At 39.4% G+C, this 26,871-nt stretch overlaps 1 protein-coding gene across 1 annotated transcript in view; it reads left to right on the forward strand.

Annotated features, from left to right (window-relative positions):
* Positions 1-20,997: 20,997 nt before the first annotated feature.
* DBX2 (developing brain homeobox 2) overlaps positions 20,998-26,871 on the forward strand; it is a 41,489-nt gene continuing 35,615 nt past the window's right edge. The window contains exon 1 of the mRNA XM_028533335.2: positions 20,998-21,761. Within this exon, the coding sequence (XP_028389136.1) occupies positions 21,326-21,761 (436 nt within the window). The 5' untranslated portion in view covers positions 20,998-21,325. The remainder of the gene's footprint in view (positions 21,762-26,871) is intronic.

The following is a 26,871-nucleotide window of genomic DNA, read 5'->3' on the forward strand; positions in this document are numbered from 1 at the left end:
CTTGGAAAAAATAAAATCAACTAAGATTAGACTTTGATGAAGTCAAGAATACATGTTGAATTTGCTGAATAATCACTAAAAAATAATAAAGGAGTATATAACTAATATTCAACCTGAGGAAAAATATGAAATAATAAAAAAACAAATCAATCCAAAATAAGGGAAGGAAGGAGAGAAGAAGGACATACAAGAGACAGGACAAATAGAAAAGCTGAGCAAAATGGTGCATTTTAATTCAAGTAAATCACCATTTACATTAACTATTAATGGATTAAATATTCCAATAAAAAAGCACCGATTGTCAGGCTGGACTACAATACCCAACTATATATCTTTAAAAGAGACACATCTAAAGCAGGTATGCTATCTATACAGAAAAACTATAGGTAAAAGGATGAAAAAGGCTCATTTTTGCAGGAAAATAAAACAATTATAAAGGTATATGAATTTAACAATGTGACCTCATAATATACAAAAATTTGATAAAACTACATTGAAAAAAGACAAAGCTGCAATTATACTGAGAGTTACCAAAAAGCAAACTAAACATAAAACAAAACAAAACAAATATATAAAAGATTTGAATAACATAACTAACAATTTAGACGTAATGGAAATAGATACAACACTCTACCTAGCAGCTGCAGAATACAGATTATTATTTTCAATCATATACAGAATGTTTACAAATATTGACCATGTACTGGGCCAAAAAGCAAGTCTCAGCAAATTTCAAAGGATGTTTTCAGACCAAAAGCCAAGTAAGCTAAAAAAGTGATAAAAAGATAACTTGAAAATCTCAACAAATTAAGCAATTAAAATATACTTGTAAATAATCCATGGGTCAGAGAAAATTCACATTGGAAGTTAGGAAATATTCTCAACTGATAATAAAAATAATAAAAATTTAAAACTTGCAGTAAAAGCAGTACTTAGAAAATATGCAGCCTTAAATGCAAATACTTGAAAAAAGAGTCTAATGGTAATGATTTAAGTGTCTATGTCAGAAACTTAGAATAGTAAAATAAATCCAAAGAAAGTAAATAGCAGTAAAAGCAGATAATAATGAAGTAGAAAGCAAAGAGACTGATTAATAAAAATATAGAAGACAATTTAAGTAATATATTAAAAACAAAAAAGAGTCCATTTTCACAAACCATCCAGATATTAAAAAGACAGTGAGGGGAAAACTGGCCAAGACAGAGGTGTAGGTAGATATGCTTCACCTCCATGCACAACCAAAAGAAGGATAACAACCCATCTAAAAACCAAAAACAATCAGAACTACCAGGAAATCAAATTGTATGGAAGTCCAACAACCCAGGAGTAAAAGAAGAAATATTCATCCAAACTGGTAGGAGGGACAGAGATGGACAGTGAGGTGGTGACTGACAGACTGTGTGGCCCCAAATTCAAGTGGGGATCAAAACTGGAAGGAACAACTGGAGAGTGAGCAATCCCAGCCCAGAACAGACTGTGCAACCCAGGGTTCCAACACAGGGAAAATAAAGCCTCATAACCTCTGGTTGTAAAAACCTGTGAGTGGCGTGGCAGAAGAAACTGCCAGTCTCTCAAGAGAGTCCCTTTGAGGGGACCGCAGAGTCCTAGAACATACACAAGAATACCCACTCAGGTGTCAGCACCAGGGTAGCATCTGGAAAAACCCCATTTGCTTGTGGGAAGAGGGGGAAGTGACTGAAAGTGGGGCAGGAGCTGAGCAAGTGGCATTGTTCCTTCTGACACCCCCTCGCTGCCCGCCCCCCCCCCCCCCAGCCACATAGAGCACCAAAACACAGAGAAGTGAGTTGCTTCACCCTGGTGAATTCCTAAGGCTCCGCCCCTTACAATGTAATATGTGTGCTGAGACAAAGAAATATGGCCCAAATGAAAGAACAGATAAAAATTCCAGAAAAAGAACTAAATGATGAGGAGATAGCCAACCTATCGGATGTAGAGTTCAAAACATTGGTAATCAGGATGCTCACAGAAATGATTATGACCACAAAATAAAGGAAGAAGTGAAGGCTATACAGGGTGAAATAGAGAAAAATACACAGGGAACCAGCTGTGAAGGGAAGGAAGCCAGGACTCAAATCAATGATTTGGAACAAAAGGAAAAAACAAACATTCAACTGAAACAGAAAGAATACTCAAAGAAAAAATATTTCCACTCCTCAAAAACTCTTCTAGAAAACTGAAAAAGATTTTTATGAATTCGTTTTATCAAGACAGCATATTATCAATCCAAAATCTGCTAAGGACATTATGAAAAAGGAAAATAAAAGATCAATCTTACTTATAAACATGAATGGAATATAGCAAACAAAATCCAACAATATCCAAAATGGCTAATAGATTGATTATATCATAAACAAGTTGAGTTTCCAGGAATTCTATGTTAGAGAAAGTTTGCAAATAAATTAATATAATTTGTCACATTAACCAAATAAAGGAGAAAATTATATGTTCAATAGGTGCAGAAAAATTCAATCTCCATTTATAATTTAATAAACCCTTTTAGTAAATTAGAATGGTTTACTGATAAAGGATTTCTAAAATACCCTATAGATGTCATCACATTTAATTGTTAAATGTTTAAACTTCCTCTTGAAATAAAAAACAAGACAAGAACATCTTCTGTTATTATATCTATCCAATATTGATTTGGAAAGTGTAAGATATTTTTATATGCAAATATCAGAATTCCCAATTAAACATGGATTAAAAAATGTGGAAAATTTTTATCTTCATAATAGGAACTCTGGTAAAACATTTCCACATTTGCCCAGTGGCTGGTGATGTCATCAAGGACCCAAGCACCAGCTGGTCCTTGGCTTGTCCTTGGGCCTGTCCTAGGGCCTGTCCTTTCGCAGTTCACAGGATGGCTGCCACAGCTTCAGGCATCAGACAGACGGATCAATATTTGGCCAAAGAACTGCACTGCTCCATTTAATAGGAAGGCAACCCATCCTAGAATATCTCTGGCAGATATTCTTCATGTTCCATTGGGTGAATTGGATCATAGGCCAATACCTAATGGTAAAGGAAGCCAGGAAAATAGCTGGTACTTGTATCCTCTGTAGGGGCATGAAGGCTCTGTCAAAAAGAAGCAGGTAAGGAAGCATATGTAGAGAATGTCTTTAGTATAAAGAATAGTTATGTTTGCTACAGACAGCTTAAGTAACTCACCCAAGGTCCCATTTCTTCTAACTGATAAAGCTGGGACTTGAACCCAGACTGCCTGACTCCAGAGACCACACTCTGAATGACTACCCATTCTCCGCCTGGTGTATGCCTTTAAAGCAGTGCATTGTATTTATTTTTAGTTTGAATCTTTTATTGTTTATGCTATAACAGTTGTCCCAACTTTTCCCCCTTTCCCCCCTCCACCCAGCCTACTCCCACAGTCAGTCCCTACACTGTCCATGGCTCATGCATATATGTTCTTTGAACAAAAGCAGTGCATTTTAACTATAACTTAATTCTCCACCCAGAACTCTTAAAATAATCAGTCTTTGTTGGGCTCTATTATGATACAGCAATTAATTGACAATCACTGAGAATCTTAAATAAGCTAGAATTCATCTGTTTTCCCAGAAAAGTTTTTAATTACACATAGAAGTCTTTTAGAAATAAGTATTTATAACATTTGGGAATTTAAAAATCAGTCTATTATGCGTGTTTGAAAGCATGTGAGAAAAGCTCATCAACTTTGAAATGCAGTAATATGCATACAAATCATATAAAAGGTTTATAATAAGATTAAGTATCACTAAGCAGAAAAAAGAAACAGAAAATAAAAGGACACATTTAAAAATAAAATGGGCACATCTTAAAATAAATCTTTTCAGTAAAAACAGAGTTCTTTTTATAGGGAAAAAGTTTTAAAATTGTGAAATCATCAGATTTTCACTTCACAGTGCATTTCAAAATCTATGCATACTATTAAATTACATTATAACAGAAAAATTATACCTATTTTATCACCTGTTATAATAAAAGCCGATATAGTTAATTGGTTTTTATTTTTTTAAGTATTTTTATTGTTGTTCAGGTACAGTAGTCCCTAAGTTAACTGATTTTAAAATATATTTAGTTTTAATTATACAAAGAAAAGTTAGGGTTTTTTTATAAGCATGTGATATGTGTGTATTTTGCATTGGTAAAACAAATAACTATGAAATCAAGTTACCCTTTACTCTAATCATTACTATAAGATCAAAGCTTTTGGGCCTCCATACTCCATAGTAGTAATTTTATATATTAAAAAAGAGCATGTCAATGATAGATTTTTCCAGTTTCCAGCCCAACCTGGGCAGTGATTTATTTTTACATTTTGTATGGGTACATCCATGGTTCACAAATCAAAAATGACTGTTCACAGTCCTATGATATCTGTCCCCCACAGGCACTAGCCAGACTTGTTTAGGACTGGAGAGAATGAGGTAGAGGTATCAAGACCACCTCTGCTTGGGTCTTTTATGGATAATCCATCGCCATAGTGGCTACAGTGCTGAAGTCTGGAGCCCTTGGGGTGAATAAAGGGAGAATTCAATTAATTACATTTCTATTGACTTTTGATGACAGTTCTAAGGAGAAAAGGAGCAACCCTACCTTAGCAGCTGAGGAGCTCATAATCTCTTGTGGGAGAAATGATTATACATAAATGAATAGGTAACTAGAAGATACGTTAGACAATTATAGAGGTATGTGGAGAGATAAATGCTGCCTGGGTAAGAATATGGGGAAATGTCTTAGAGGAAGCAGGAGAGTAACAAAGCAAGCCCTATTGTGCAGAAAACTGGTATATCTCTGGGTGGGAGATTTTAAACTGAATATGTAGAGGATTTCAAGGAAGTATGGCTGAGGTCAGATTGTAAAGGTGGGGTCAAATGCTCTACCAAATCCCTCTTATGCTATATGTCCCCATTGAAGTCACCATAAGAAGTCTAAATACTTAAGGTGGCCTTCCTACATTGCCTGGACACTTATTGTCACTGTACATCCAATAATCTAACCAAAATCCCACCTCTTGTTGACCCTCAAATCCTCCCACTATGCCCTTTGGAATTTCTTTGTCATGAGCAAAGTCCTCACTATCCTCAAATTCCTTCTTTGAACAGTACCACCACCTACATGCTCTAAACCACCCTCACAATCCTGTAAGGACAGAGCAACACCTGAGCCTTTCCAAGTGATGGCTGCCCCACCCACAAAGCACCATGGACTACCACCCCCTACCCACAAAAATTGTCTTTTTTAATTTTTATTTTTTGAAAGATTTTATTTATTTATTTTGAGAGAGAGGGGAATGGAAGGAGAAAGAGAGAGATATTAATGTGTGGTTGCATCTCACATGTCCCCAACTGGGGACCTGGCCTGCAACCCAGGTATGTACCCTGACTGGGTATCGAACTGGTGACCCTTTGGTTTGCAGGCCAGCACTCAATCCACTGAGCCACACTAGACAAGGAATTCTTATTTGTTTGCTTTTGTTTGTTTTAAAACCTCTTCTTTTGAAGCGTTATATTGGGTTATCACCTTTCATTTCACCATATTGCAAGCATCTGTAATCCTTCTGATCACTTCTCCTTATTCATTGAAGATATTAGCACATCCTCACTGCTTTTCACACGAGTACATATGACTCAATGACCTATCATCATTCTTGGTCATTTCTGTTTCCACATGACTATTTCATCTCAAACCCTGAAACTTCAGTTCCTCCCTGGCCTCCTTCCCTCCTGTGATCTTGTTCTTCACTCCACGCTGTCAAACAACCTCAGAAGAACTGGTCATTACCAAAAAAAGCAAGTATTAAAATAATAATTGTTAAGGCCCTTAAAAATGTCATTTTGCCAAATATAATAATTGATTCTTTTCTAAAATTTCTATTTAAAAAATTTAAATAAGAACTATGCAAGAGAGTTTGGTTTAGAAGAGCCTAGCTATTCATTATTATCCATGACCAGCAACATCTGTATCACCTGGGATAGTATTAGAAATGCAGAACCTCAGGCTCTGTCCCAGTCCCTGGGCAACCTCTCCGAGCCTCAATTTGTTCATCTCTAAAATGGGTGATATTCAGTTCTTGGTCCTCATCTCCACTGCAGGAGCTGATTAATTGATTCTTCCTCCTTCTTGAATTACTTTCTTTACTTGGCTTCTGGGATATCATATTTTCCTGGTTTCCTTCTTTACAACATGCAACATTTTCTTAGTCTCTTGTGCTAGATTATCTTCTACTTAATGATGTCTAAATGTTGAGGTGCCCATGCATACCTTTCTGCTGTTGTTCTAACCAGTTTAAACACACATTATAAATTTTTCTGAGATGCGATTCCTGGAGGTTCTGGGTCATCGCCTCCAGCTTTCAGGCAGCTTTGTCTGTTTCCCTCTTCAAGCATACAAATATTATTCTCTATGTAGCCCATGACATGAAAAAGATTGGAAAGAACTGTCCTGGATGATCTCACCCAAATGCATGGTTTTAAATACCAATATGTATTGATGATTTCCAGATTTATATCTTCAGCTCCAATTCCCCCATGAATTCTAAACTCTTGTACCCAATTTCCTAAGTAATACTTTTACCTGTAGGTCTAATAGGCATCCCACACTAAAAATGCTCAAAAGGGATCTCACAGTATCTCATGGCATTCAGGTAAAATTTTAAAAGGAGTAATCCTTGATTCCCAATCCATCAGCAAATCTAGAAGCTAAATTCAAAGTAGCCCACAAGCATGAACCCTCATTGCCTCCATGACTTCCACCCTAGTCAATGCCCCTGTTACCCTCACTCAGTCAGACCCCTGAAATCCCCTTTCAACTCCCTACTTCTGACTGGAGTGACTAACCTACAATGTAAACCAAATCACTTAGCTTCCCTGCTCTTGACTTTCCTCTGGTTGCCCATCACACTTAAAACAAAGCTTTTGGATGCCTCGTTAAACTATAAGTGACCTTGTTTCGGGCTCTCTCCCCAAGATCATTTCCAACTTCTTCCCAGCTAAACATGCTCCTTACAGTTCTTCAAAGCACTAAGTGTGGGCTTACTTCAGTCCTTGTGCTTGCTGTTTCTCGGCTTCTAATCCACTTTTCTAGATATTTTTGTGACTTGCGTCCTCACCTGATTTAGATTTTTGCCTGAATATCAATTATTACTCCCTCAGAAAGGCCTTTTAAAAAATCCCAACCAAAGTAATATTACTTGACACTAGCTCCTCACTCAGCTTTATTTTTTCAAAGCGGTTAATTATACCTGCCAACACAATTTATATTTACTTTTTGTTGTCTGTCTCCTCTGGAGAAAGTAAGTTCAATGAGACACAGGCAGTACTTGCTTTGCTCACTTCCAAGTCCTTAGAACCCAGAACACCACCAGGCAGGCAGATGCTTGGTAAATATTCATTTATTTAATTTTGAATGAAGGCATGTTGCAATGCATGTGATATATTGGCATGGTGGGGTGGTTGAAGGAAATAGAGGTAAGAAGCACAGAAATTGACTGAGATATTGATACTTTTGCAATAATCTGGTCAGAGATAAGATTCAGTGGTAAAACATTGCTTTGGGAATAATTTTCAGAAGACATTAGAAAAAAACTATACAAGCTAATAAAAAACAAGAAAAGTCATTTGAATGTCCTCTTGGGAGTAACAAGTGGAATGAGGCCTAATTAATCATGATGAAATGACGTTCAGGTTGTCAATTAATCCTTTTATTAGGCATATATTTATCGTCACCTACAATGTAGCACATGTGGAGATAGAGTAACGTAAGTTCCCTCTTGCAGCGGTTCTGAAATATGAGTGTGCGTATTCTCCTCATGCGCATGGAGCTGCTCACTCCCATGACCAGAAGTGCCTGACCCAGCCACACTCCCGTGGAGCTTAGTCGGGTGAGAAGGCAGCCACTACCTTTAAAAAAAATGACTTGATTACATGGAAAGAAAATCCTCAAGGTCCTTAGAAAGTGACCAGCTTGGGAGTCTAACCTCGGCTGGCTGTGAGATTGGAGAGTTCAGGGCAGCTTTCCTGAGGACAAGACATTCATGCTGAGACATACAAGACCAGTGCACACTTTCCAGGTGGAGCTGGGGCAGAGAAGGGACAGTGGAAGTAGTACATGCAGAGGCTCAGGGCTGGGAAAGAAGATAACGCCCTTGAGGAACTGAGCGAAGACCAGCAGCACGGAGGGGACTGACAGGGATGGGACTGGCAAGGCTGCCAGGGATCAGATCATGGGGGCCTTGCAAGAACATGTTAATAATTTTAGATTCCATTCTATTCTTTAAAAAGTTAAAATTAAAAAAAAAACTTGAAGGGTTTTAAGCAGGGGAATCATATGCCTAGATTTATATTTTATGAAAAGATTAATCTGGCTCCTGGGAAAAAGTAAAACATTTACACTTTTGGTAATTTAAGGACTCAGAATAAAACAAAAACCCTGTGGTTATAAAGCAATAAACATCACAGGATAAAATGTGGCATGTTCATTTTAAATGTATAGCTTGCATTTTAGTTTCAATTCCTCAATTTGCATCTGCCCAGGACCTCATTTTAGCAGTGCTGGAAAATTTGGACAAATTAGCCACAAAATATCTCTAGAATGATACACATTAAAGTCAGATAATAGTGCATTTCTATAAGATACAACTCCATTAAAAATGACTTCACAATCAATGACCTGGCTGCTGTAGCTCAGTGGATTGAATGCAGGCTTGAGAACCAACAAGTTGCTGGTTTGATTCCCAGTCAGGCCACATGCCTGGGTTGTGGGCCAGGTCCCCAACAGGGGGTGCACAAGAGGCAACCATACATTGATGTTTCTCTCCCTTTCTTTCTCCTTCCCTTCCCCTTTCTCCAAAAGTAAAAAAATAAAATGACTTCACAATCCAAAATTGCAATACATAAGAAAGCAATCTGACAGAAGCAAAGTTCATCTTCATATTGACACAAAAACAACAGGTATAGAAACTTAGCATCTTTTAACAAAATTATTGATAGAATTCATAATATAAGTGTTCTTAAATTGTTTAAAAACATTTAAACATAATTAAAACATGGGAAAAGATCAATATATTATTAAAAATGGTCAGGAATATTTAAACAGAAAACTAGTAGAATATCTAAAATTAAAATGGAATCACTTAAGTAAAAAATTCTACTAATTCAAATTAAGTAGTAAATTAAACAGCTAAAGATAGAAATAGTGTCTGAAATATAGATATAAAAATACTACCTAGAAGACTAGAGAGATGAAAAGATGAAAAAGTAGATTTTCAGAGGAAAAAGGTAAAGGAATGGAAAATAGAGTAAAACATTTCTAGAATTGGTCTGATAGCATTTTAGAAGAGAAACACTAAAGAAGGGTTGAAAGAGAAGTACTATTTTTTAAAAAATAGCTGAGAATTTTCTAGAATTGATCAAATGTGTAAGTCATCATATTCAAGAAGCACTGCAAGTTCTGAGAATTTTCTAAAAAGGAAAAAAGTAATCACTAGATAAATCACAGTGAAACCAAGGAACCTTGAAAACAAACCAAGAAAGGAAAAACAGATTATCTTCAAAAGAAGGAAAATTAACCTAACAGCAGACTTTGCACCAATAAAAATAGAATCCAAATGACAATGGCATAACATCTCCAAAAGTCTGTGGAAAACAACTGCAAACGTTACATTTATATGCAGCTAAACAATCATCCAGGAATGCCAGGAAACTGTACGCCTTTTAGTAAGAATTTCCACTACTGACAAAAGAATGTATTTCATAAAGATAAAAAGTATCAATGATGTTCAAGAATGAATTATAAATAAAGAAATTTAAAATTTAATGTACAATTTAAAGAAGTTACAATATAAAGAAATTTGTAACTGGGTAAGTACACATACATAATTAATCACTACACTATGGGCATAAAAACAAAAATGGAACAAAAATACTGCAGAAAAATAACATGTAATGTAGTAAAGTGGTATTTTGAGCTGTTCAGAATACTGTTATCAATATTCATTAATTTTAGATTAATGTTAAAATGTCGAGAAAAACATTAATGGAATAAAAACAGAGTATACATCTTTTAGTCCAGAAGAGAAGAAAAGGAAATACATAAAATAGTATCAATCCATTATGAGTCAAGAAGGAAGGAAAGAGAAAGCATTGTAAATAAAGGTATACTTACAAACTAGTAAAAATAATTTGAAAGTCTCAGCAATCACTGAATATAAATGAGACAAATGCATTAATTAAAAGATAGGTTGTCAGAGTAGATTTGTAAAAGCCAGCTATATCTAAAACACACATCTAAAATATAAGAACGTGGAATATTTATAACTAAAAGAATATAAAAATATAGTAGGAAAGTAGTAATACAAACAAATCTGGTGCAACTATATTAATACTGAGTTGGCCAAAAAGTTCATTTGTTTTTCTTCCGTAAGATGGTTCTAGTAATACTTAGTTGTCTTAACTTCATTTGAAACAATTTTGTTAGCCTGTACTGTGACAGCTGTCATATCAGTGTGCATTTAAAAAACTAATAAAAATTGGTGAATGTGTAGTCATTTTAATATTGATGATGGAAGAAAATATGCAACATTTTTAGCATATGCTTTATTATTTCAAGAAAGGTAAGAACACAACTGAAATGCAATAAAAAGATTTGTGCAGTGTGTGGAGAAGGTGCTGTGACTGATCAAACATGTCAAAATTGGTTTGTGAAGTCATGTGCCGGAGATTTCTTGCTGGACAATGTTCTACGGTCAGGTAGACCTGTTGAAGTTGATAGCAATCAAATTGAGACATTAAATGAGAACAATCAATGTTCTACCATGTAGGAGATAGCAAACATACTCAAAATATTCAAATTAATAAAGTTATTGGTAAAATGAAAAATGTGTCTTTTATTTTACAGAAAAAACTAAATGGACTTTTTGGCCAATCCAATATTAGACAAAGCAGACTTTAAAGATAAAATATGATTATAAAGCATATATACATTATACATATGAATATATATGAAATACAAAGAAAAAGAAGTATCTAATATAATAGATTTTAATAAATCTCAGTAACTGAAAACTCAAATAGATAAATAAATTGTAAATCTATGAAATATTTATATAACAGCTTAATGTAATAAGTACATTAGACCCTGCAAGTAAAGATAACACACACACGCACACACACAAACACCAGTTTCTTTTGGCAAGCCCGGAAGGAATATGCCCCTGGCTGACACTTCATGTTGTGCTGAATTAACCCTTGCATGGTAAAACAATCTGTGTCTCAGCTAAAATAAAAGGCAGCCTGGCTATTTAAGAGGGATGTAGGAAACTGTTGGGAATTGTTTCCTGAATCAGGCCTAGTTCTAGAGAATCTTCCAGTCCCTTTCAAAATTAGTTTATTTATATTTATTTGCCTCATAGTTTAAATATCTTTATTTTTCAATTACAGTTGACATACAATATTATAGTTAGTTTCAGATGTACAAAATAGTGATTAGACATTTATATAACTTATTAAGTGATCACCCCAATAAGTCTAGTACCCATCTGACACCATACATAGTCATTACGATATTACTGACTACATTCCTGATGCTACACTCTACATTCCCATGACTGTTTTTACAACTGGCAATTTGTACTTCTTATTCCCTTCAGCTTTTTTCACCCTTCCCTCCAAGTCTTCCCTAGCTGACAACCAACAATTTGTTCACTTTATTGATGTTTGTTTTGTTGTTCATTTGTCAAAATGTCCATTGACTGACAAATGAATAAAGAGGATGGGTACATATATACAGTGGAATATTACTCAGCCATTGAAAAGAATGAAATCTTACCATTTATAAAAGCATGGATGGACCGGGGGAGTATTATGTTAAATGATGATAAGTGAAATAATGCTAAATTAAATAAGTCAGACAGTGAAAGACAAATACCATATGATATCACTTATATGTGGAATCTAAAAAACAAATAAATGAATTATCTCATAGTTTGATGTCTACTGTCCAAAGTCTTAAATATTCTGCACAGTCACTGTCCTCACAGATGACTTAAATGATTCCAGATAAACACAGAATAAAATAATACCAATTAATGCTCAATCTAAATATTAGATCTTATCAACCACAGGTTTAAGGAGAATCAACAACTGTGGCAAGGTCTGGAGAATCCTTGATTATCTAAAATTCTGGATAAGTGAGAAACAAACATGAGAACTGAGAATTTAAAAGTTTCCACAAGCTTTTTCTTAAAAAAAAATTCTGTAACCCTGGTAACAACTAGTCACCTGAATCAGTTTTAAGCCTCTTCAACAGATGAACAGTAACTGTCCTCAGTGAAAACACTTTGCAAGTCAACTGAACAGTATCAGCAACCTGATTTTAAAAGTCAGTAAGGGGTAGATTCACTCCAAAAATGTAACATATCTGAAGTGTCAACAAATCAACCACTGTTTCACCTGAGAAATCACACTGCTGCAACTACAGATGATACCAACCCACTTACACTTTCAAAAGTCCACCAATCCATGGTTTCAGATGGCCAGAACTTGAATGTGAGATCAACAGTCTCCTCTGCTCTGAGCCTGTGCCTGACCAGAAGTAAAGTCAGCTTTGTCTTTTCATATCTGATACTGAGCAGTGGTTTCCTCATGCTCTCACAAAGTGAGATCCTCATTCCACACCATACATAAAACATACTTAACTTCGTGGATAGGTTCTGCGACTCTGAGTGAAACAACACACAGTGAAACCAGTTTTACCATAGGCTAATTGATAGAAACAAGAGTTAAGTTCCTGTTGCATCTCATCAGAATTACACAATTTGAATGGCTGACTGTCAAGCAGTACTGACTTCAGAAAATGAGTACTATTACTCTAGTTTCCAAATCAAGCTGTGAAACTCAATACAGGACTGGGGGACTAGGAAAAAAGTCTATCGGTTAATTTTTATTTGCCTAAAATGCTTATTATATTTTACGTGAGACAAATTCTCACCAAAGAAATAACACCGTAAAGCAAGGCAATGAACACATCCAAATTTGGTCCAGAGAGCCTGGATTCGTAGCCTTACAGCAGAGTTTGACAAGGGATTAATTTTTCTGTGTACTTCCTAATTTTGACAGTGGATGTAAAAAACTCAGTGTTCATCTGAAGACACTCTTTTTTGGTGCAAACATTGGCGATTATGACAAAATTCATAATGCAATGTGCATCCTTCCTTTTGTTCAAAGCAGTAATTCAGGGCCAACCAAAACACTTCATAGGATTTCAATATGAATGAGAGGCACCTGTGACTTTCAGGACACTGAAATAATGAGAAATGGTTGAAAAGACTGGGGCTTAGCAGCACCCAGAGCGATTTCCTCAAAATCTTTCAGCGGCCTCACATTTCACTTTGCGCCAGGCAGTACAAATGGGGAAATGGTTAGAAATGATCAATGAGAAAGTAATGCCAAAGAAACTGAATGGCCTGGAAAGGAACTGGGAAGTCTCCCAGTTACAGAAGAAAGTCAGTAAAATAGAGCTTGAAGGTAGAATGCAGGGCACGGAGGCGAACAATGCCCGAGGCATGGTGAAATAATACACAAAAAGCCAATGGGGCCAGCCAGAAAAGACATGTGCAGGAAAAGTAGGACAATGAGAGCATGAGTGCTGCCAGATCAAAATCGAAAACATATTTTAATTGTCTTTGAGTGGTAAGCCAGATTTTAGAATTTATTTCAAAGACACAGTGTATTGGGGGGTGGGGTAGGCTTGAGGGAATGGGGGAATATTTCAGAGAATATAGAATTATATAGAAGGTGACTGAGTAATGATTATTGAAGCAGTTGAATGTACCTAAGTCAACATATTGCTGTATTTTTCTTTAAAATATATTTTTTTGCTTCTAATCTGAGGATTAGAATGTAATCTGTCCAAAGATCTGAGTTGTGAGTGGGTGTTGGACTGTGGAGAGAATCCACCGAGTTGGCAGCTACTGGGAAATATTTGTTGCTTCCTGCACCAGCCAGGTTGCCAGTGGTTACTAAAAAGGCTGACATGGTTCCCTTGAATCTTCTCCTTTAGGTTGAGAACAGAACCTAGGTCCTCACAATCACCTCTTCTTTTGAAAGATGTGTATTTGTTGAAGCAGGTGATCAGAGGCTGCCAATGAGAGGTCGGCAATTCACCCCGGAGCTCACCATCCAGAGTCCACATCACAGGAGCTACGAGAAGGCTTCTCTCTCCACAAGCACAGAGACTCTCCTGCCTGAAGGGAAGAAGTCACGTGGTTAGGCAAGAATAGGGAAGAGCTTCTTCAGACTCTGTTACAGAAGTCCATTTCTTAGTGGAACTACTGTAAGCATATATGTTTAAAATATAAAAGATTTACTTCTTTTTTTGGTATTTATTACTAATAGGATTTGAGGAAGCATGCTAAATGGATACACACACAACAGAAATAAACATAAAAGATCTAACGTGAACTAAGGAGAGGATGGAGATGAGAGAAATACAGGCCAAAAGAGTCAATGCAATAGAACTCTAAAATTAACTCAACTTCTTGGCATTCCATGCACTTCAGAAAATACAGAGGATTGTGTAGTTCTTGCCAAGTACACTAATTCCTCAGGATGGAAAAGAATTCCTCAGATTCTAGTTCACAGAAGAATAGATTCTACCTTCTAGATATCTCTCAAATTCTCCTTCTCTCCATCCTCACTGCCACAAACCCAGCCCATACTCACGGCATCTGCTATCTGGATTATTTTAATAGGCTCCAATCAGAGTCTTCTCCAGATCCTAGCCAAATGTCTGTACCACAATGTCTTTTAAAATGCAAATATGGTCACATTTCATTGCTTTGAGGACAAATTCCAAAGTCCCAAATACTACATACAGGGCACTGTCTGGCCCCAGACTACTTCTCCAGCCTAATGACAACATAGGTCCAGGCAGATGCGTTGCTTGGCAGGCTCTTTCCTTTCCTCTCCACTTCTCCCACCCCACCTTCTTTAATAGCTAACTCACATTCCCTATCATTTTACACCTGGCTACACGATAGGTTTTATCAGTCTGACCTTAAAGGCATCTGAGTTTGTGAAAATGCTCTTTTTCTGGACCAGACCTCAGCATATGACAAAGTGGTTCCTTAAGGAATGAAGACACTGCAGCAAAATGACTGGAGCTTCTTTGGTCATTCTCACTTATGATGTTCTTTTACATAAATACCCATCGCTTCTAATAGATAATTAAGCAAAGAAGTGATACGCAGCCACCCCCATAACTCTGCTAACAGGTGTGAAAGCAAGTGTCAGGCTAAATTCTAGGACAGTTTTCAACATTTACATGCAAGCAGTTACAGAGTCATTTATTGTGTAAGCTCAGCGATGCTCATCTGTCAGCTCTTTCAAGTTCATACCCTGCATGAAAGACTCACCTGAGGCAACGTGTCAGTGTTCTGGTCCTGGGGTGTGCAGTGAGTTCTCTAAGTACCAGAACACAGGACCAGTTCAGAACCGAGCCTTAGGGCTCCATTCTGGAGAGTATAGATAGGCTTTCATGTAAAGGTGGGGATGCCTTCCTCCACACCTTAAATAATACTTATTTATGAGGTGAAAAATAATTTATAATCTCTGTTATGCTAACTAGAACAAGACCTGGTGTTAATTGAAGATAAAGATAACTGCTGGGAAAGGCACTGTCCTGCACCCTGTCAACCTCAGTAGGCTGCATGAGAGAGGACCTTGAAGCTGGAACAATTGTTTACCTAGACGTTACGAGTCCACACAACCTGAGCTGCGCTTATCCCCTTGTTTGCTCTGTCCAGCACCCTCATCTCTTTTCCCTTCCGCTTCCTGTCTGTAGTAGTTCTTTTGTCTCATCTTAGAGTCCTGTCTTCTCTTAACCCTATGACCCCTTTAAGCTTTCTTCTGTTTCTTCAAACTCTACTTCTCTATTCCCTTATCTTCTATTGATCTCCCATCACCCACAAACTGTTTCTGCCTCACTTGTTCCCCAAGAAAAGGATCTTGCCCAAGTCACTAAGGACCAAGTTACTGTTATTGGTGTGGGACATTTATAGAATCACTATACAGGGGTGGGCAAAAGTGGTTTACAGTTGTGAGTTCACAAAACACAGAGTTTATTCTTGTATTATTATTTTTTGTATTATAACCTACTTTTGCCCACCCCTGTATTAAGGCAAGTGAGAATATGCTGTGGAAGCCAGCTTCTACATTAATGCATTACTTAATTACATGCAACTTAATGGCATTACTTAATGAATGTTTATTTCTTGCATATGTCATGTTTTACTCCTGTAAATATTCATCTTTCTTGGCCTTCCAGGTGCTGATTCATGGACTTAGGCTCCTTTCCTCTGCAGCTCCACCATCTTCTGGGGACTCAGGGTTCTCAGCTGGACCTCTGCCTCTGGCACCTGAAGAACAGAGTTTGGAGGACTGTGTGGACTGTTAGCATGGGGCGCAACGGGAGAGACATACCACCTCTACTCTTATTCCCAGCCGGAAAGGAATAACCTCACGCTATTGATGTGTAAGGCTGGATATTCTTTGTGTGGGCACTGACCTGTGCATCATAGAGTATATAGCAGCATCCCTGGCTTGCAGCTACTAGATGCAAATAGCTAAGTCCCCCACCTTCATCAAATTTTGACAACAAACAATTATCTCCTGACATTGCCAAATGTCCCCTGGGGATGGAGGGGGTCACCCTCAGTTGAGAAGTGCATCATTCAGTCCTATAGATTCAACCAGTGCAATATTTGTCTCATTTCATTTTCATGCCATTAATTTTATTAAATTCCATATCGCTTTGTGTCTGGATCTCTCCAGTTGCCTCCTACCTGGCTTTGGCCCATTGGCTGACTCAACAGTTACACTCGACTCAAACATTCACTGACCCCTTCTACTAAGGAAAGATGAAATACTTGTTTTTCAGCCTCCCTTGCTTGCATGGTCAGGCGACACCAGTTAGCACAGCAAATTAGGTTTGTGAAAAGGGCAATAGCTGAACTCAAAGGTTCCAAGGCTTTGGCATCATCCAGCCTTGGACTATGTCTCAGTCTCATCATTCTGGTAGTTGTGCAGCTTTTAGAATTTACTTAAATTCTCTGTGCCCCATCAGTAACACTGGGATAATACTACTACTGACCTTATAGGATTATTGTGAAGATTAATGAGTTAATATTTATAAAATGTTTAGTACAAGGGGGGACCCACAAAAACCGGAATTACCTTCTGGAGGGTGGGCCCCTTGTAGTAGAGGCTTCTACCAGCTGAGTGTTGTAGGAACTCATCTGTATCGGTGTGTCAGCTGGTATTGTGGTGAGAGGCTGTGTTCAGCTTCAGTGAATTTTTTTGAAGACTCTTTTCAGTGCATTTGCCCATTTCATGATGGGTGATTTATGAGTGCACCTGCCCATGTGGCACTGAGTGTTCAGCAGTTTTTGACCAAAAACAGCATGACCCCTGTGCCTCACCCTCCCTATTTATCCGACTGATCCAGACCCCAGCGACTTTTTTTTTTGTTTTCCCTGAATGAAAAAAGTCCTCAAAGGGAAACATTTTGCTGATGTGGAAGAGGTGAAACAAACAAAAAAAAAACAACAGCAGAAGCACTAAAAGGCATCAAAATTACAAGTTTAAAAACTGCTTTGAGCCATGGAAAAAATGTCTCAGTAGGTGTATTGCATCCAATGGAGTGTACTTGGAAGGTGACTGAAATTTAAACATGTAAGAATACACAATCTTTTATAAACAAACTCCAGGGGTTTTTTGGGGGTCCCCCCCTCACACCATGGCTGACAGGAGACACTGGAGAAGCGGTGGCTATGACAGGGGAATGGCAGCGATGATGCAACACTTCTTTTCCTTGCTCATCGCAAAGGTGACTACTAAGCATCTTCTCCCCCACCACTGTTCACATTTGAAGACTCCATTTAGGGGAGACTTCCTCTGGGAGTTTTCTCATACTGTTTCCTCCACATTACAAGCCTGTGCTTGGGTGTTACTTGTCTGGCTCCCCCACCAGGCTGTGAATGCCTGGAAGGCAAGGACCAGAGCTTTCTGCTGTGCACAGTCCCAGGGCCACTGCAGGTGCTCAGTAACTATTTAACACTCGGTGAAGGTCTGTTGACTAAATCAATAAGTGAATAGACATGAGTCATGCACACCAGCCTTGCAAGTAACTTTCCTCCCACTTAGCAGCACAAGGACTGTTAAAAAGCTGTGGACATACCTAGACTAAATGAAGCACAGATCAGCTGGGTGAATTTTTAAAAGGAAATTTACTTCACTAGCCTGGCAACTCCAGACAGCTTCTAAGTAAATTGAAGTGAGGGATCAAATCATTATTAAGGTAAAGTTGAACAAGGATACATGTGACCCCAAACATTGCAGATAGCCTTTAAAAAATCTTATTTTAAATGAATTCATCTAAATTTGTACAATAGAGTGGCAATGGAAAAGTGTTAATTGACAGAGAAGTCACAGTTTTTAATGCTCCATTGACACAGTTTCTAAAGTCAGAAGCTTTAAAGTTGTCCTGTGGTTAAAAAAACTTAACTACACACACATGAATACACACAGACACTTTTTTAACTTATCTGTGCTCTATTTATCAGGCTGTTAATAAACTGAAAAAAAAAAAACCCAACCCATCTTTCTAGCGAGAGAAAGTAACTACAATTCTAAGTAATTCAGGGTCTTCATTTATGTCTCTCTGAGGAGGAGGACCCAACAGTGTTTGGTCAGAACTTGGTGGTGGCTTTTTTTCCCAGCCAGCTGCCATTTGCCTCTTAACCGACTCCAACTAAGACCCCCTTCTCCAGGTCAAAATTTGTTTGATCATCTCTTCTGGAATGCTTCTTAAATCAAAACTTTTTTTTTACGGCAGAAGACATTTTTATATTTCCAAGTACTTAATAATACTTTGTATTCTGAGTACTGGGGAAGGCTTTCTTTGGGAGGAGTCTTTATGCACACCTACTCCATCCCAGCTGCTCCTGCCGCTGGCTCCTATGGGGCTGGGGGGCAGAGCTGAAACCACCACCACACACAGAACATCCATTCTGTCATGCCCGGGAGCACCTGAGAGACAGAACTGGGGCCCGGGTTGGAGCACAGGGTGGGACACTCAGATGTCTTCGGGGCCTGGCAGGTATGGTCAAGTGGTAGGAAAGGTTATATAAGAAAATGACCAAGGGATGTGAGAGGAGCAGAGGGGGTGAAAGGATTTGAATTCAGTTTATAAAAAACCACTATGAGGCTTCCCATGTAACATGGCCAGTGGACCAATTTACTTAACTGCTTTTTTTCCCCCAGACTCTCTTAAATGGGAGCCACAAAGAAATCCTGGGAGGAGACATGGGCAGAGAACAATTTTCAGACAAGTCTGGGAGAACATGAAGTGGAGGAGATTAACTGACTGACTCCCAGTGGAGAAAGTTACAACCATTAGAAGACAGGGGTTGGGGGCGTAAATACTGAGTGGTTGAAACCCCCAGCTATTTCCTTCCCCACAGTGAGGAGGCTCTGTCTGCCCTCAGCCTTCTAATTTTCACCTGTGAAACTGAACCAGAGAGGCCCCAGATGTAAGGGAATACTGGCACAGCTCAGAATGGGGATCAGGGTGAGCACCGGCTTGGTAAGTTGTCAAGTCTTTGCCTGAACTCTGAAATCAAAGGCCCCTCCCTCTCCATCCCAATCCAGAACACTCAATGAAATCTTATTGAAAAGTGACTAGAAATGAGTTACTGGAAACTGAGAAATTTCTTAAAAGGTCTCCAACAAAAAGTCATTTCCTTTATCCTTGTTAACTGATAGTCATTAGCATCAATTCAACACCAACAGGACTCCCCAGTTTGGGGTGCAGTGAAGAAGGAAACTTTATTCAGAGCACACAGCTCAACTGTGATGCAGCATGGCTGTGAGAGCAGCAGGCTATGAAACAGTTCAATGGCGTTACACAGCTCAATTATGAAGCAGCATGGCTGTGAAAGAGCACTGCTATTAGGAAGCCCTGGGGTGAGGTTTTTCTTTGACTAGACAGCTCTACTCTGTTCTAATAAAACATCTTCAGTGTTTCAGCTCCAGCTAGGGAAACACATTCTGTGGTGGAAAGAGAAAATGGACTCATGAAGCTCAAGGGGAACTGACTTACATAGACAGAAGCCCCAATCCCTGTTTCCAGATTGGTCCGTCCTCATGCAAATGAAGGCTTCAAATCCTTGCATTTTGATTGGTCCAAAATGTATTGCCCTGATTGGTCAGAACAGAGCCATTCTTTTGGTCAGTGAAGATGTTGATGGGAATAGAGCTGTGCAATTCTGATTGGACAGGGTAAGCCTCAGTCCTATAGGATGAACTACAATTCCAGGAACTCCTTTGTAAGGACTGGCTCAGGTGGCAAGAACACATTGCACGTGGGCAGTTTCTGCTCACGTTTCCTTAACGTGTGGTTTTGGCGAGAGCGTCTCATGTTTAGGATTGGCCTCTAAGCTCTGTTTTTCTCTGTTGGTTTGTGTTTAACTTGAGCCCAATTACGCAGCCACTGAGAGCCCTTCTCAGCAGGTATCTTCTTTCTCAGAGTTGGCGTCCTTAAAAAAAGTAGGGGCCACATTCAGTGTGCACGCAACCCACTCTTTAAAGACAACGTTTCCCACTGTACCGCCACATAGTCTCAGCAACACTTGTGACTTTGATAACTACAGCCCTTCCAGACACCGAAAACTTCCTTCACTTTCCCTGGGTGCCCTGTGGTTCCTGAAGTGACACCAGTACTGCAGACGACAAGTCACCCAACAAGTGCAGCTCAGCGGACTTCCAGACCACAGGGCGCTCCTGGCTGGCAGGCTTCAGGGCTGTCTCCAGGGCCGCCACCGAGAGGGGGGCCCAGCTCGCCGGGTTCGCGTCGCTTCCACGCCCACCTCCTCCTTGCTACGCAGCCCCTCCCCTTGCCACAGCTCGGACTCTTGGGGCTGCCCTTATTGTTGGTCGCCTCTGTCACTTTGTGGGCCGGGTGACATGAATGGATGAGCTGGACACACCTTCCAGCTTTCTCAAAAAATTCCGGTCCGGATCTGCATAAAGAGTGGGAGGGACGCACCCCCGAGCCCCCGCAGCCTACGCCGCGGGCCAGGAAAAACGCACAGCTTCCCCCTCCCACACTCACTCCTCCCATCCTTTAAAAAAGGCCCGACCCAAATAAATAATACCGTTCCAAGTCTACCGGCGTCCTCGGTGCCCTCTCCTCCTTCCCCGGGGCGCGCGGGCTAGAAGGCCGGAGTGCGACCGGCTCGCGGCGCCGCATCATGCTCCCCAGTGCCGTGGCTGCCCACGCCGGCGCGTACTGGGACGTGGTGGCTTCCTCGGCGCTCCTCCACTTCCCCGCAGCGCCCGGCTTTGGCAACCTGGGCAAGAGTTTCCTGATCGAGAACTTGCTGCGGGTTGGGGGCGCCCCGCCGCCAGGGCTGCCACCGCCCGCGCCCCACGGCCCCGCGGCCGCTCTAGCCACGGTCGCCGCTGCCGCCGCCACCTCCACCGCCACCGCAGGCGCGCAGGTCCGGCCCCTGCCTGCCAGTCCTGTTCCCCTGAAGCTGTGCCCGACCTCCGAACAGGTCAGCCCCGGCGGAGCGCCCTTTGGCACGCGGTGGGCTTTTCAAGTGCTCAGCCCCTCGGCGGACGGCGCGAGGCTGCCCGGCCGGGCTTCTGCTGACCGAGACTGTACCTTCCATCCTTCAGCCCCAGGTGAGCCAGCCCTCCCTTTCCCAGCCGGGTACAGCATCTCCTGGCCTTCGGGTCCTGGGTTCTGGGCGCGCCGGCGATACGCAGGGCACGGAGTGGTCCGACCCACGGCGCAGGACTCCGCTCTGGCCTGGAGTCGAGTTTTGGAGGGTAGCCGCCACGAATTGTAATTGCCGTCCCCTACCCCCGTTTCCCATACTACCAGCTTCCTTTCCTGTCCCCTTCTTTCAACAAGTGGTAGGGCTACCTGGATTTTCAGGCCTTCTAGGAGAAACCCTGAAGGCAACTCGTTGTTAGCGGGAAAGGACAGCCCCAGTGTTTAGGTCCCTGGGCTCGCTGGACCGGTTTCTCGGGCTTTCCCAAATTCAGCGTTTCTGCCCGCCGGCTCCTTTTCCTCGAGGCCGCGCGACACTGGCTCTCCGGAAAGTTCCTGGCAAGGGCACCTTCGCGCGGTCCGCTTTGGGGGCATTTACCACTTAAAGTGGTACGACGGTCGGGGCCCTTCAGTAACCCTCGCAGAGATTTTTGGAAGGAGAGTTGGGCAAAGTTTGGCTTTGGATCACTAGGGCGCAAAGAAATCAGGCCGACTTTTTTTTTCTTGGTGCTGAGTTGAAACAGCCGAATTGGCACCTGGAGTAGGAAATTCACCAATAAATGGGAGTTTACCAAAAGAAGGGCAGTTTCGGTTTAGTTTAATCCCCGCATGAAACCTAAGTGGTGTGAGTGGGGAGAGGACGGACAATTTAGCCAAATATTAGCTAAAGCGTATGGAGGGGCTGCTGAAACTGGTGGTGTTAGAAGGAAAAGCCTCTTAGAGACTCAGAAGCTGACATTCAGTTGGATTATTATTATTTTTTTTTTGTCTGCGTCCTTAGACGATCTTAACTCATTCTTTTAATGCCTTTGGGTTTGTCCAGAATGACTAATAGACGCTTTTCCAGCAGTTTCCATTGTCCCAGTAAACTGCCGGGTCAAAATTTATTGCTAATAGCTTTATAGAATTGAACATGTTTAGAACCTGTCCTGGTCTACCAGTTGGAAATTGTTGCTAACAGAATGGAACATGTACAATGATGTGAGCACCGGGCTCATTCACATAGTATAAAACCAGAATTCAGGGAAGCCTTTTTGCGCCCTGGGAGAGGAACACATACAGTATGTTTAAGGCAAAGTTTATATGCGTTGGAAATTTGGGTCACTCTGTTCTTTTGAAGTAGCAGGAAAATTAGAAACATATAAAGCAGGTTCAGGTAGACAAGAGTTAGTAAATAATCTCTTAAAATAACATTTTCAAGAAAATTTAGTGACTTGCATAACATTTGATGATTTGGCATTATATACACAGAAGTTATTTTTCAAGGGCCCTTATATTGCTCCTGATCATGATTTGCTACTCAACACTGGAAAATTACTTAAGTTTAACCTTTGTAGATTTTACAGATTAAATGTAAATAACCCAAATACTAATCAAATGCAGGTATGTCAGTAACTCTGAAAAATAATTTCATATACTTGTTTCATTCAGAATATTGCAATTATTGAGAAAAGGGTTTCCATTCTTTTAATTTTCAAGAACATACTCATTCTTGTATGCTGATTAAAGTGTCAAAATACAAAAATATTTTTGGAATAATTAAGAGTGTAAGAATTTATGTTTTCCTCTGAAGTGTTTTAATATAGTTTAAGCATATTTTTCCTAATGTTTTATCTTGTCATCATTGAGGATTTTATGTTCCCTTAGGTTAATTTTCATTTGGACAAATAACCTCTTATTTCAAAAAATCATTCTTGTAGAGAGTGCATTTAACTTTTGAAACTTGAAAAATGTCTCAAGAAGAAAATTAAAGCTCTGTAAATTTGTACCCACAAATATGCTGCTTAAAATGAGCATTTACCTTTATTGATTTTTCATAATTTGATGAAGAGTGTAGTTTTCTGAACATTACTCACTTTGATTTAAGTGACAGATCACTGCCTTACCAAGTGTTACAGGAATTATTTTATACTGTGTAGAATTGTGAAGTTGTAATGAGCATTGGCAGCCTTCCTGATCACCTGGAAAGTAGATGAGGATGAAAGTGGTTATGCTCTGTGGAGAGTGTAAAGGAGGTAGAACAGCTACTGTTTTCAGAACCATAACAATATTTCTTTCTGAAAAGGCAGTGAGTGAACAACCAGTTCTGCTCCTTTAGACACTAAGGAGTGGAACACAAAATGCAGTTTTCAATCATTTCAGCCGGTCGACGACCCATTTTTTTCTCAGCCATCATTTGTCGAGTGCACAGGTCTAACTGTTGAAGAAGAAAACCCCAGAGTTCTTTTTAAGTTCCTTGGTGATATAGAACACCATTTAACTAGAGGATGCGTTTCTGCTTCATTATTTTGTTACCTACGGCTAATTATACCATATATTTCATTCATTCAACAAATGCTTACCGTCTTCCAAGTGCCAGGCTCTGTTCTAGGTCTTTAGGATAATCAGTGAACCAAACAGATAACTCTGTCTCCCCCTGCGGAGCTTACGTTCCACGTTCGGTATTGCTTTATGGTTTACCCAGCATTTAAAAAAATAGTTAGCTGCTTTAATCCTCACAATAGGTCAGTTATTTTTCTACAATGATTATTTCACATCCTAGTATTGTTTTTGTTTGAAGTATCAGTGTAAACATCTGTAAACTGTGGAAGAAAAAAATTGACCCCAAATCTTCATATTCTTTAGAATAGTCTTACATTGAATCTGAGAAACTAAGGAAGAATAGCGAGATAACCAATTACAACTATCACAATAATAAATCAGATATGATTCTGTGTCTGAGCCTATAAAAGAAATGGGCTTTTCCCTTCATCTCATTATATGTCTGAAAGGTGGTGACACTTACACAGTAACACAGCTTTGTTTGCAGGTCATGGACGAAGGTAGAGCTGTCAGTGCTTTGTCCCAGAAAACTGGCAGGTCTGAAGCATTTAGCGCAGGAAGAGAAACACTCTGTAGCTATATGTTGCCAAGTTGTTTATATGGAGTAGTTTAAAAACTTTACTTTCAAAATCAAAGCACATTCCTCAAGGGTTGAGAAGGGCACGTTTAGTACAACAGTAGGTAGTAAGAAGGTTCACCTCCAGGGGTTGTAGCTGAAAAGGAGAAATCTTGGATCTGTTACAGTTTATTAGCGGAAGCCGAGAGGGTTTGCATGTAAATCCTAATCATCAGAAATCTTTCCCCAGAAGTTTGTTAATGTCATTATTTGGCAATCCATGTGCTAGATTAAAATATTTATGTTTTTGTATATGAAAGATGGTCTTTAAATGTAAAGGTTTAAAATTTAAAATTTATTTTGGCTATGGCACCAGTTATTTTCAAAAGAAGTAAAACAAATAGCCTTGCTTTTAAATAACATTTGTTATTTTAAGCATTTTAGGAAGTGTTTGACATAATTTTCTGAGTATATTTTATTGATTATTAAATCTACTCCTTATGCTGCATATAAAAGGATTACAAAACAAATGTTTGTTCTGGATAGGTGGATTGAACTGTTCTTTTTTTTTTTTTTTAGTCTTCACTTGAGCATATGTTAAGAGAAGAAGGGAGACAGCCAGTGAATGAGAGAGTGTGTGTGTGCATGTGTGTGAGAGACAGACAGACAGACAGACAGAGACAGAGAGACAGAGAGACAATGTGGGAGAGAGAGATCTGGACAGGTTGCCTCCTGCACATACCCCTACCTGGGATTCAACCTGCATCCTAGGTATGTGCCATGACTGGGAATCAAATCAACAATCTTTGGGTGTACAGGATGACACTCCAACCAACCAAGCCACCCAACCAGGTCTGCTCTTTTGTTTTGTTTTGTTTTATTTTTAAGGTGACTTTGTCAAGTAAATTGTACTGTAGTACAGAAATGGAACCAAGTCTGTAGTTTGGGTTGGCCAAAAAGTCCTTTTAATTTTTTCTGTAAAATAAAAGACACATTTTTAATTTTTGCTAGTAACTTCATTGATGTGGATATTTTGAGTATGTCGGCTCTCTCCCACTATTGGTTTCTCAGAGGTAGAGGCCAGGGGTGCTGGTAAACATCTTCCAATGCATAAGACAGCCCTGCAGTAAAGAATTAGTCAGTCAAAATGTCAATAGTACCAGGAAACTTCGCAAATCAGTTTTGACACATTTAATCAGTCACAGCACCTTTTCTGTATACTGCACAAATCTTTTTTTGTGTTTCAGTTGCGTTTTTTACCTTTCTTTAAATAATAAAACATAATATGCTGAAATTGTTTTCTTCCATCTTCGATATTAAAATGACTACACAAAAATTCACCAATTTTAATTTCTTTTTTAAATGCACGTTGACATGACAGCTGTCACAATACAAACTAACAAAATTGTTTTGAATGAAGCTGAAGACAACTAAGCACTACTAGAGCCATCATATGGAAAAAAGCGAATGAACTTTTCAATATTTTTTTTTGGCACCTGGTTAGAATTGTTTCTCACCATTAATATTTAATGTGCACTCTAGTTTTCTTGTCCATCCTGTCTCAGTTGCCATTTACCTATTAACCCTTGATTGTGCCTTAAACTTACGTTTTGTGCTCCAATTGGTATTTCATTTCCACTTTCACAGAGATATACTGAAAGTGTGAAATAAAAGCTTCTCTTACATTTTAGGCACTTCCGGGAGGGAGAAGATGGGTCTGGGCTCCAAGTGGAGATTTCAGTTCAAGTGAAGGCTTTATGATCTGATTTATTAAGCCATAGTGTATCACTTATTTTTTGATAACACTGTCCTGTAGATTTGTTTTGGCAAGTTAAAATCACAGCATCTGGAATGTTGATGAAGCCGACCCAGGACAAAAAGAGTGGGGAATCCAAATAATGATGGGACCCGTTTGAGTGATTCCTTGCTCAGGCCATCACCCTAGCCATTTTTTGTTGGAATTTGTAGACAATATTAAACCATATTCTTTCTTACAGCTGAATACTTTTGTAATCTGCTTACCATATATTTGGAGTTATATGAACACAGCTCAGAACAAATTGTTATATGGTCTCCAAGTTAACAGAGTCCATCAGGTTTGAGGAGAAGTTCTTACAGTGAAGAGAATCAGTAGGGCTAAT

This window comes from Phyllostomus discolor, chromosome 2, assembly GCF_004126475.2.
Source record: "Phyllostomus discolor isolate MPI-MPIP mPhyDis1 chromosome 2, mPhyDis1.pri.v3, whole genome shotgun sequence".
NCBI lineage: Eukaryota > Metazoa > Chordata > Mammalia > Chiroptera > Phyllostomidae > Phyllostomus > Phyllostomus discolor.